The 12,618-nt window shown below is 37.8% G+C and overlaps 2 protein-coding genes across 2 annotated transcripts in view; both read left to right on the top strand.

The window, feature by feature from the left end:
* The window catches only part of LOC127444237 (uncharacterized), a 188,067-nt gene extending 176,080 nt beyond the window's left edge, over positions 1 to 11,987 (top strand). Inside the window, 3 exon segments of the mRNA XM_051703508.1 lie at positions 7,342 to 7,515; positions 10,353 to 10,399; positions 10,483 to 11,987. Coding sequence (XP_051559468.1) covers positions 7,342 to 7,515; positions 10,353 to 10,399; positions 10,483 to 11,186 — 925 coding nt within the window. The 3' untranslated portion in view covers positions 11,187 to 11,987.
* Positions 93 to 4,610, top strand: LOC127444161 (NLR family CARD domain-containing protein 3-like). The gene is made up of 3 exons (XM_051703390.1): positions 93 to 456; positions 1,859 to 1,991; positions 2,642 to 4,610. The coding sequence occupies exons 2-3, from the start codon at positions 1,879 to 1,881 to the stop codon at positions 4,608 to 4,610; spliced, it is 2,082 nt and encodes a 693-aa protein (XP_051559350.1). The 5' UTR covers positions 93 to 456; positions 1,859 to 1,878.
* Positions 11,988 to 12,618: the final 631 nt, after the last annotated feature.

The following is a 12,618-nucleotide window of genomic DNA, read 5'->3' as shown; positions in this document are numbered from 1 at the left end:
CTTAGCGCTTATAATGCAATTCACCTGTAAACCGGAGAGAGTCAGCCTAGTCAAAAATCAGCTGATGACGTCAGTGACCTTTAACAGACTGAACTGGATGATACTATAAACAGAACACAACGATCCCCTCCACCTTTCGGGTTTCAAAGACTTGCTTTTAAGAAGACCTGAGGGAATGTTTAGGGGCGTGGCTCATTGATTGATTATTAAGTTGATTAACCTGTGTAGCGCTGTAGATCACGTAATCTAATTAATATTCATGAACTAGCCCAGGGCCCGGGGAGGATTAACCCCGCACTGCCCGTGTGAATCGGCTGATAAATATATCTCATGAGTACAGTAAATAAACGCCCATGTTTTTGTCCTTAATTACTTCTGGCTCAACCAGGTAAAGAACCGGTTTCAAAACTGAAAGTTTTCATCAAGGAAGGACGATAAATTCACCGACGATTCCCGGTAAGTACATTTCTAGAGCTGTTATACATTTGTTGTTTGACAATTTAAAATAAGTAAATTATAAATACGTGTCCGCCTGTTGCCATATTTAGCAGAATGTATCCTTGTGATGCACACCCGACGACATGTCAATTCATGATCAGTGATCAATATTACCTTGTAATGGCTGTGAAGTCGATATCTTTTACCATTATACCCGGTATACTTGATCATATACCCGCATATGGACAGTAGTTTCTGACAAAAATAGGTTTTTACATTTTAGATTTTAAATGTGGCTGTTTTGCGTTGATAAACTAGTAATGAGGGAGTAAGAGAGTGATTTTGTCTAATATTCAAAAAGTGTAAAAAGTGATTATTGGGAGAAATTAGTCGATTTAGTCAAAAAAATGGACAAATTTGAGTTAGGCTAGCTCAGCTCCTGCACCCAAAACCAATGACTTGAGATAAATTCTATATTCTTAATTTTCATATTCTATTGATTAAGTAAGGATTTCAGAAACAACTGTCCAGATCTTTAAACACCTGCATGTATACATTGTTGTAACTAGATGAGGAGTGATCTTTTATTCACTTTACTGAGTCCTGGAAATACTTTTCTCACCAACACTGAGTCTATCCTTGGAAAATAAATAGTAGTCCACTATGTAACCATGGTAACAGTACTGTATATAATGCTTATGTAAGGTTGACTTGTGTTAGTGTTTTTCTTTTTATTTCTTCTGTGTCATTCAGTAGGGCCTATAGCACACATTATAATTGTTTTAAAATATTTTTTTGTTTGAGGAAAAACATAATCTTTTTTGTTTTTATGGGATTCATAATTTTCCTCAAAATACTGTATCACCCTTTCATGAACAGATATAAAATCATCTATAGCCTTGTAGAAAGTTATTTTCTGATGTTACCCAGTAAACCAGTTCTTCTGGTTATTCTGGTTGTGTGAGAAAACGTACACCATGCACTGCAGAGTTTTTAGAGGTGACATTCAGTTAACATGTTTTAAATGTGACATTAAGCTGATAAAATGTTTTTTCTTTTTAGGTTTATAAATACCTTTTAAATGCAGTGATCAAATGAGAGCATCAGTGGTCTTTAGTCATGCTGTGTTTGGTTCTCTGTGTGTGTGCAGGGTGTGGATTCAAATTTTGAATAAATTATACACAGAGAGAACAACATAGGGTGAATACTAGATTATTGTTGTTTATGGAATGCTAACAGACTAATTTAAATGCCTCAGATTTGCTATTGCATTAATGCACACGACGATTCAAATAACATGTTAGTAGACCTAAATGAAATTATGTAATTGACACTTTATTGACACTCAGTTAGTTATTTATATTAATTGTGCAGCCCTTGTGTGAATTCTACTTTATAGTATGTATGTATTGTTTTGCAGGTCAACGCCTGCCTTTTTCTATGGAGGAAAAAAAGCCAGATCTCTCTCCAGAACCCAGCTGTGTGTCAATAAGTGGGAGATCCATTATTCAGCCCCCACAATTCAGTGATGGAGCAGAGACCTTTGACCCCAGGTGAGACTTTATCCCATAAAAGTAATCCACACGACTCCAGTCGATCAATTTATGTCTTCAGAAGCAAATCAATAGGTTTGTGTAAGAAACAAATAGATAATTAAAACTTTATTAACTTTAAAAAAATGCTTCCTGCTACCAGTTGACTCATCACAGAGCTGTCACATGACGTAAGCGCAAGGCACGTTAACACGAGAAGTCGGAAGCGTGCACTTTGTATACAACAGAGGAATGAACGTCATGCGACAGTTAGTTCATTTCAAACAGAAATACAGCACTGGGTGGAAAGTTAAAAACGTTTAATTATCAATTTGTTTCTCTTACCAACCTATCGATTTGCTTCAGAAGACATTAATTGATTGACAGGAGACACACTGGAATGTGGATTACATTTATGCTGCCTAAATATGACTTTTGGACTGTCAAACAGCCAGCAGTCTAATGGCACCTGTTTACTTGCATTGTATGGACAAACAGAGCTGAAATGTACTAATAAAAATCTTCACTTCGGTTCTGCTGATGAAGGAAAGTCATGCACACCTGAGATGGCTTAAAAGAGAGTAAATCATGAGATAATTATCATTTTTGGGTGAACTAATCCTTTAAGCAGAAAAACAATGTGATTTTATGTATTTGATGATTATAACCAGGAAGAGTCAGAGAGCAGCATCTCAAGAACTCAGCTGTGACAGATCCATTATTCAACCCCCCAAATTCAGTGATGGAGCAGAGACATCTGAGCTCATGCAGCACTTCACAGTACCAGCTCTTAAGACACGCACACTGCTGGAGAAAACTGGAGACCTGCAAAAGAATTCTTGTCAACCAGTAGATAATGTCCTGCAGAATGTCAAACAGAAACACAAAACCTACATGAAGAATAAGTATGAAAGCTTATTTGAAGGATACAAAAGACCAGTGAATAAAACACCTCTTGAAAAGATTTACACACAGCTCTACATCATAGAGGGAGAGCGTAAAGTGGTGAATGAAGAACATGAGGTTTTAAACATGGAGAAAACAGCCAGAATTCAACACTTACAAGACACTCCAATCTACTGCAATGACATCTTTAAACCCTTACCTGAACTAGGATGTGAGGAGAAGAGAAAAGACAAAATAAAGACTGTTCTTACGAAAGGCATCGCTGGAATTGGAAAAACAGTCTCTGTGCAGAAGTTCATTCTGGACTGGGCTGAGGGAAAAGCCAATCAGGATGTAGATTTCATGTTTGTGTTTCCATTTCGAGAGCTGAACTTGATTAAAGATGTGCAGTACAGTCTTTACAAACTTCTGCTGGACTTTCATCCAGAACTTCATGATCTGGACTCAAAGATTTATGATGAGTGTAAAGTTGTGTTCATCTTTGACGGTCTGGATGAAAGCAGAATTCCACTGATGTTTTCAGACAGTGAGAAAGTTTCTGATGTGACTAAGACTTCATCAGTGGGTGTGTTGATGTCAAACCTCATCAAAGGAGAGCTGCTTCCCTCTGCTCTCATCTGGATTACCTCCAGACCAGCAGCAGCCAATCAGATCTCCTCCATTTACATCGATCGTGTGACAGAAATTCAGGGATTCAATGACCCTCAGAAGGAGGAATATTTCAGGAAGAGAATCAGTGATGAGCATCAAGCCAGCAGAATCATCTCACACATTAAAAAAGCAAGAAGCCTCCACATCATGTGCCACATACCAGTCTTCTGTTGGATCTCATCCACTGTGCTTCAAAATATCCTGAAACAAGATGACAGTGCAGAAATCCCTCAAACTCTGACTGAAATGTACATCCACTTCCTGCTCATTCAGATCAATATGAGGAATCGGAAGTATGAAGAGAGAGATCCAGAGAAACTCCTGCAGTCCAACAGAGAAGTGATTGTGAAACTTGCTGAACTGGCTTTCAAACAGCTGATGAAGGGCAATGTCATGTTCTATGAGGAGGACCTGAGAGAGAGCGGCATAGACCTCACTGATGCCTCAGTGTATTCTGGGATCTGCACTGAGATCTTTAAGGAGGAATCTGTGATTCATCAGAGGAAAGTCTACTGCTTCATACATCTCAGCTTTCAGGAGTTTCTGGCGGCTTTTTATTGGTTCCACTGCTTTGTGAGTAGCACCATGGAGGCACAAAAGTTTTTTGATTCATTGCATAATTTGCTCAGAGGAGTAGTAGATAAAGCCCTGCAGAGTGAAAATGGACACTTGGATCTTTTCCTGCGATTCCTGCTGGGCATTTCACTGGAGTCCAATCAGAGACTCTTACAGGATCTGCTGACACACACAGAGAACAGCTCAGAGAACATCAAGAAAACCTCACAGTACATTAAAGACAAAATCAAGAGTGACAAACATCTCTCGAATGAAAGATCCATCAATCTGTTCCTCTGTCTGCTGGAGATGAAAGATCAGACTCTGTACAGAGAGATTCAGGAGTTTGTACAATCAGATAAACACTCAGAGAATAAACTCTCTCCTGCTGAATGTTCTGCAATCGCCTACATGCTTCAGATGTCAGAGGAGGAGTTGGATGAGCTGGACCTGAAGAAATACAACACATCAGAGGAGGGTAGAAGAAGACTTATACCAGCTGTGAGCAACTGCAGAAAAGCTCTGTGAGTGTTTAAAAAAAGATGCAATAAATCATTAAGAGACTGTTATTTACATCTCAGTGTTTCTTTTTTCAATTTACAAACATAATTTAGAAATTAGTTTTGTGTTAGCTTTCCCAAAAATGAACAATGATGGAATTGTAATTGTTAGGTAAACTAACCCTTTAAGTTTCTTATTTAATTGCAAATTAAAAATAATTTGTGTCATGTCTAGAGTTTTTTCCCTGAATGTCCTCTGGATGAACTGCAATATGAACTGAATGTTTATAAAAAAATATAAAAATATAGTCACTTTTGGCTGAAAGATTTAGGTGTAAGGTTCTCTCTCGTTCTCTCTCTCTCTCTCTCCCTCCCTCTCTCTCTCTCTATACTGTGTGTGTGTGTGTGTGTGTGTGTGTGTGTGTGTGTGTGTATATATATATAACAAAAAATTAGATATAGAATTGATCAGAAAATGTATAAAACCTCAAAAACTATTTTTATGAATACATTTTTTTGCCTAGTACAATAGCCTATAAATCCCTGTCTGAAACTTTTTTAGATTTGCTGACAGTAATCTCACTGGTCAGTGTCGTGAAATTGTGGCTTCAGCTTTACAATCATCAAACTCCCTCCTGAGATATCTGGATCTGAGTAACAATGACCTGCTGGATTCAGGAGTGAGGCTGCTCTCTGATGCACTGAAGAGTACAAACTGTAAACTAGAGATACTGAGGTATTTAAAATATGAAAATTTATGAATTTCATACAAGTATTGTGTGTTTTGTTATCAGACCTTTTCAAGTTATTGAAAAATATTACATATTTAATTATTTAAAATCATGTGAATATTACATGTGTATTGACATTGTTTATGAAGAATGCGTGGGTAGATTTGGTGAAGCATTGTGAGGAAGAGTGGTCCCCGGGGGATGTGTAGGAGAGAGAAAAAGATACTTCAGCTGGACAGATGAGCATGAGAAGGAGGGCTTCATGGTGTTGTGGGATGGCATAAGGTCTAGCTTAGCAGTATTAAGGAGGGCTGAGAGAATACGACAGAAGAGAAGGAGCATGAGAGTGCGAAGTTCACCAAGGACCCTTTTAAGTTTGCCAGAGACCTACTGGATGAGAAGAGGAGTGGGAAGCTGGTGATGGCGAAGGAGGAACTAGAGGACCACTTGAAAAAGCAACTTGGTGATCCCCATAAACACAGCCTGCTCAGCTCCCCCGTATATGTCCCAGTGCCAGCGAAGCCAGTAGTGGAATTTGATGTGAGATCAGGCAGGTGGTAGAAAGAGCCAGGGCAACTTAAGCCCCAGGCCCATAAAGAAGGCCAGAGGAATTTGTGCACAGTCTGGGGTGAGATTGCCAACTACACACAGCTATAGGAATGATGTCATAAGCATCCTCCAGACTGCTGCACATACAAACAGACTCTTGAAAAGGCTGGAAGAGCTATTGGCATGGGCCAAGATGAAGATTAAGCCAATGAAATCGCGTAGTCTTTTGATTCGTAAGGGAGTTAGGTATCGATATAATTTGAGGTGGATAGGGAAAGAATCCCGGTGCTGGCAGAGCAGCCTATTTGAAGTTTAGGGAGAGAACAAAGTAGATCTTTCAGACAAACACATCCCATGGAAACATGGACTGGTGGCAGCCCATGAGAGTAAAAAGTTAATATATGCTGATTTAGTGCAGTGAAAAGTAGATGGAGGACTGCCACTACCCTGTGGAGGTTCGGTGTCGAGGATTTATGGGAACATCAATGCAGCGCCTGCTGAAAGATGTTGGTATCTCTGGATCGATGTTAAAGAAGTCTCTGAAGGAAATGGCAGAGGATGCAAAGAAAGGGAGCTTCTGGCTATGGTTAAGAAGAAAGGACACAAAGTGAGTGGTGTAGAAGAGAGAAATACATAACATTTGTGAGGTATGGAATAATTACATCAGGGGAAGGAATACTAGGGCTTGTGTCAGTCTAGTATGCTGACTAGGGTTATTGGAGAGGTTGGCATGTAGGGTTGTGTGGTTAAGTAGTATGCCATACAGAACCGGGGGCATTGAGCACTCATTAACGGTGCCAGTGTGGCTAGCACAGCCTTTGCCAATGGGATGGGCCCTATGGCCGCATGGGATATGCCACAAAGTGGGTATGGTATACTATAGGACTGTATGCACAGCAGATGTCAGCATAGCAGAGGTCCTGGGACATAGGGTAGGATTTCTCGTGGTGAGTGGTCATTGAACCTTGTCTGAATGGTTAAGACCTATAAAGAAGGAATGTCTTGATGGGGGGCAAGAATGAGAGGAAATGGAAAGAATCCGGTGTCCAGCTGCAGGGGGTGGCAGGTAGACGTCCCTGACCACTGCCCCACCACCAGGAGATGATGTTCTGTATTGATGTATGTTCTCATAAAATAAGAGACTTTCTTTTAGAACAAAAAGTGGTCAAAAGTACCGGCCAGGTGTAATGGTGATGTCTTGCTTGAACATTTGTGATTGGATCTTAATATCAGTGTACACATGGCCTCAGTCTGTGATTAATGGTCATGTAGTTAATACACTACAGTTTTGAAGTGTGTGCACCAGCACAACAGAAAACAAAATTGTGAGTCGCATTGTGCCGACTGCAAGTCTTGTAGTGTACACTAGGCTTAAGGAACCAGAATCATTAAGAATAATCTGAAACAGAGTTGTTATATTCCTATCTGTACACACAAAACAAGAGCCTATTCAGAAGTCCAATTACTTTCTATTTGTAGATTATCTGGCTGTATGGTGACAGAGGTCGGATGTTGTTATCTGGCTTCAGCACTAAGTTCAAACCCCTCACACCTGAAAGAGCTGGATCTGAGCTACAATCACCCAGGAGATTCAGGAGTCAAACTGCTCTCTGAGAGACTCAACGATCCAAACTACACACTTGACAAACTCAAGTAAGAAGTTAAAGATATTTCACTCTAAAATAAAAACTGTCATCATTTAATCATTCCAAATCTGTATGTCATTTCTGGCTGTTGAAGTACAACAAAAGTGAATGGTAATTTATCCTATCCATGTACAATATTAAAAAACATAAAAACAGTCAATAAGAGTTGTGCTCTGCCTATATATTTCAAATTTTCTGAAGTTGTGTGAAGAACAGACTGACATTTTATTGAATTCAACTGAAAATTCAGCTACCTGCAATTCATTATATTATTGTGTGAAGTCTTTAAGAAAGTTTAGAAATGTTCATGTTGTCGGTGAGACCCCTTAACCAAATTACTGTATGCTTTCAGTTATTTCTCTTCTAAGCAAGTAATCACTAAGGGATTGTCAGCTGCAGAAAACTTAAATCCAAACAGCAATTTCAAATTTGACAGTATGAACAATTTATTGTTCCCCAGTTGTTGGCACCAAAAATATGTTTGTAGCAAGTACTCATAAATCAAATGATTTTATGTCTGAGATTTTACATCTTTACATCATTTGAAAAGGATGATATAGGGTATAATATATAAACAAATGTATCTTTGTTCATAATTTATATCAAGCCTACAGAAAGTCTTTACATTATACCGTATTTTCAGTAATATAAGTCAAATTTTTGTCTTCATCTGAAAGTACCTGTGACTTATAGTCCGAAGCGACTATACATAAATTATACATAATTTATACCTAATTAATGTTGGCTGTTCAAACGCATGCACACTAAAACACATATGCTTACACACAAACAGATGAAATCATCAGTCAAATAGATGGTAGTAGTGATTTAAAGGGGCCAGTTCAGAGTATTATGCCTTTAAAAAGTACTTTATGGAATGATCTTAAATATTCTGTCCCATCAACATTATTGTTCTAACAGACTCTAGACCGCTGACAAACGCAACTCTTCACATGCCCATGAAATGATGTTTCACCACAATTGTAGTAAAAACTTTCAGTTAGTGAACCAGATGGTTAGTGCAGAGCAAAGTTTGCTAATATCAGAAATATCCACAGATACACAGTCACTAATGTTAATGAATTAATAGAATTCAAACAGGCATAATGTTTTACTCACAGACTAAAAGCTGTTTATTTGTATACAGCATAGAGTTACAACGCATAGAGATGTGTATTTGCTGAGGTAACCGTCATAACGAGCATTTCTAAAATTTTGAGCAGCTGAAGGGAAGTTGGGACTTGGGTGGCTGCTCCCGGGTCTGAGTGCCTGCCGCATTTAACCTCTGTCAGTGCAACTCAGTGCTGGGCGGATTACTTGTGAATTGTAATCAGGTACTGATTACAAATTACATGACAAAAAATGCAATCAGTAACTTAATCTCATAGTTTGCATTTTTTGGGTAATCTAATCTGACTGTTTTTGGATTACTTTTGGATTATTTTCAACCTAATTCTAGTTTATTTTATGTCACATGCATTTGAGTAGGATAATCATTTTAACATAACAGTACCCCAGTAATACATAAAAGCATTCAATTATTTATTACTAACAAAAAGAGCCTCACAAAAGAGCTCCTTATGACATTTTTAAAAAATGCATTAAACATAACAAGAATGAAATAAATATTAAATGTAATAGCAATGATAGTGCATGGCCAAATGGTATAATTCAAAACATTGAGACATCAAGTTCATTTTAAGAGTATAAAACAATAGCAGCTTTACGAACATTAATGACCATAAAATCAACATAAATCAATAATAAAATGAAAAAAAATTAATGACCATAAAATCAACAGCAACAACGTTGACTAGGTCAAAGCTTTCATCTAAAAGCACTGAAACACTTTTAACCCTTACTGCTCACTGATAGTCCATCACCTATTCCAAAGTTGAGGTGCAAGTTATTATCTTTTGAACAGCAAGAATATTCTAAAAGAGCAGAATATTTAAATTCCGCCGAGTCACACAAGGAACAGTTGTGTCAAGTTTTATGTCAAGTGTCATGCAGTAGAGCAATGGGCTTTGTTTAATATTGCTGCACATTTTGCAGTTGAACTTGTGTACCTGCGGGTAGGACCCTTAGAAATAGCATCCATTAGATCCTTTGAAGCAATTAAATTCAATGTGTGAGCTGCACACCATTGGTGAGGTAGTAAGAAATTATAAAAAAAAAAAAAAAAAATTGTAAAACATATTCATTTTAAGTGCATAAAACAATAGAAACATTATATGAACAAATAGTAATGAACCTGAAATCAACAGCAATGACATTTCTAGGTCAAAGCTAACAGCTCAAATCTCTGACACACTTATTTTTAACCCTTACTACTTAATAATAGTCCATCACCTATTCCTTAGCTGAGGTGCATATCTTACTGTTGCAGTGTAAAAGGAGCACATGCTCAAAATATTCATCTGTGAGACTATTGTGGTTCAGGGTAAGAATATATTGATATTGAAATGAAAATGGTCAATAAATTATTTACAATTTACTGCCGTTGCCTTGTTAATATGTAATCATGTAATCTATAAAAATTAACTGTAGTCCGATTACGAGTATTTTAAAATGTAATTTAATCCAATTACAAGAACTTGATTTTGTAATCTGATTACGTAATCCATATTACATGTAATCCGTTACTACCCAGCACTGGTGCGATTTATGTAAAGATGTGGTTTATCTGTGCTTTTTTTCTCTGAACAGTGCAATTTTTGACCAGGTGCAACTTTATTTCCAGAAAATACGGTAGTGCCTTATTTTACATGGACTGTATGTGTCACAGCACTGAATAACTATTCTAACTACTTAACATTATGTGTACGTTTTTGTCACTTTCAGCTTGGACAACAGAGAGCCCTGTAGGATGAAACCGGGTCTACAAAAATGTAGGTTATCATCTGACACTGACACATGCAATTAATGTTAACAATTGAGTTATAAAGAAAGAAATGTCTTTCTTTGTGTTCAGATTTCTGTAATCTCACTCTGGATCCAGACACAACAAACACTCATCTCATTCTGTCTGAGGGGAACAGAAAAGTAACATGGAAGAAAGAGAAGCAGTTATATCTTGATCATCCAGAGAGATTTGATCACATTCCTCAAGTTCTATGTAGAGAGAGTCTGACTGGACGCTGTTACTGGGTAGTTGAATATAGTGGCTGGGCTCGTGTAGCCATGGCATATAAAGGAGTCAGTAGGAAAAAAGGGAGTAACAGTATGTTTGGGCTCGATGAAAATTCATGGAGTCTTTTCTGCACTGGTAATGGATTCAATATATGGCACAATAATAAGAACAAAAACATATCTGTCCCTACACCACAATCTAACAGAGTAGGAGTGTATCTGGACTGGTTAGCCGGCACTCTGTCCTTCTACAGTGTCTCTGACACACACACACTCACACACTTACACACATTCAACACCACATTCACTGAACCCCTCTATGCTGGATTTAGAGTTTCTAATGATTCTTCTGTGTCTCTGTGTCAGATTTAACAGCCTCCTGTGAGAAACAACGAATATGTCACACAAACACCTAAACATTTTCTTACATTCTTTGTACAATGTATAAAAAAAATGTCTCTTTGGCTTCATTTAAGGGGAAATATTCTCATGTATACTAATACCATAATACATGCACTGCATGTATTTAGATTGAAAGGTGTGTGATATTGCAATGATTTCAGTTTGTGAATTCAGAGAAACTCTCAATCATTCTGCTCTTAAACAGATATTCAGATGTCAGAGGAGTATTGAGTGTAGTACCGAAAAGCTGTGGTGCCACAATGCTTAAAGAAATATGTTGTTTGTATCCATGAGTGTCTTGTGGAATGCTGAGTCACTGAGATCCACCTTCTGTTCTGTCTGAATTGTTTGGGTGTGAAACAAAAGCAACTGCACAACGTAAGATTTTTTGGTTAAAAATGAACAAATTGTTGCCATTATTGATTGAGTACATAAACAGTGTTCAAAACAATCTCCTTACCGTACCCCGATACACTACTGTAAGCCTATAAAAAAGCCAGGTCAGATTTGGCGTGAAATCGCTGGTTTATGACGTACATCCTTGCATCATTATGTCATGTCCATAAAAACAGAAAGAAGTACCAGCTGTCTCATGTTCCAGCTGGAGAAACTACGTTCACTTCAGTCACTTATACTCATGCAGTTCACAGCATCACTGCAGTCTGGATGGATGTTTATCTGTTATCTGTTTGGCAAAGTTCTATATTTGCTATAATGCTTGGATATGTTTTCTCGTAGGGTTGTTGAAGCTTATATTGGTTGTCATGCTTGTATGAATCGAACATTACTCGTGTGTTAACCAGTTGCAATGTATCTATGTTGTCCGGGGAAGTTACTGTGACGTTTACTAATATTATCGACTTCTGAAATTGACTTCTTTTAATTGTTATATTGCATATTTAAGCATATTACAGTAATTTCATGTTTAATAAAGTATATTTTATCCCCATCATTTCTGAATCCTTGTTTTAGTTTATAGTGTTAATAGTCGCGTTCACACATACAGCCTTTTCCAGGAAATTACCTACAATTTCCAGTTTAGAGGTCATGTGTGAACACTACCCTTTTGAAAATACTGGTAAATTTTGCTCTGGCAATATCCCTTATTGTGAAGTTGTATCATTACCTATAAATTTCCTTATTTTTGTGTGAACAGAGCCAGAACATTACCGGTTTGAGTTCGTACGAGGTTAGGGCACGCAGACATAAGAACGTTGTGATGGAGATGACTCAGTTACTCTGCGCCGTTTAACACTGGTTACTCGGAAGTAAGAAAAATGGCAATAAACTGGTCAAATAGTGAAATCAGAGCGCTTCTCTTCATCCGAGCTGATGAATAAATTTCCCGACAGGTGAAAGGAACAGTTAGCGATTCCCCATGTATTCTGTGATGAACCCACATTCTTCGTGCAGACATACAATTCACACATGTTACTGAACAGCATTTTGTTCTCTGTAGTTCAACAGTCTCATTTGAAGTCGTCGCATATGGTGTCATATAAATAAAAACAATAGCCAAAAAAACAGAACCCCCCCCCCACCAACATTACCAACCACATATGTTCAGCTACAAATC

The sequence above is a fragment of the Myxocyprinus asiaticus genome, chromosome 7, assembly GCF_019703515.2.
Source record: "Myxocyprinus asiaticus isolate MX2 ecotype Aquarium Trade chromosome 7, UBuf_Myxa_2, whole genome shotgun sequence".
Classification (NCBI taxonomy): Eukaryota; Metazoa; Chordata; class Actinopteri; order Cypriniformes; family Catostomidae; genus Myxocyprinus; species Myxocyprinus asiaticus.
This window is presented reverse-complemented; position numbering and strand designations above follow the sequence as displayed.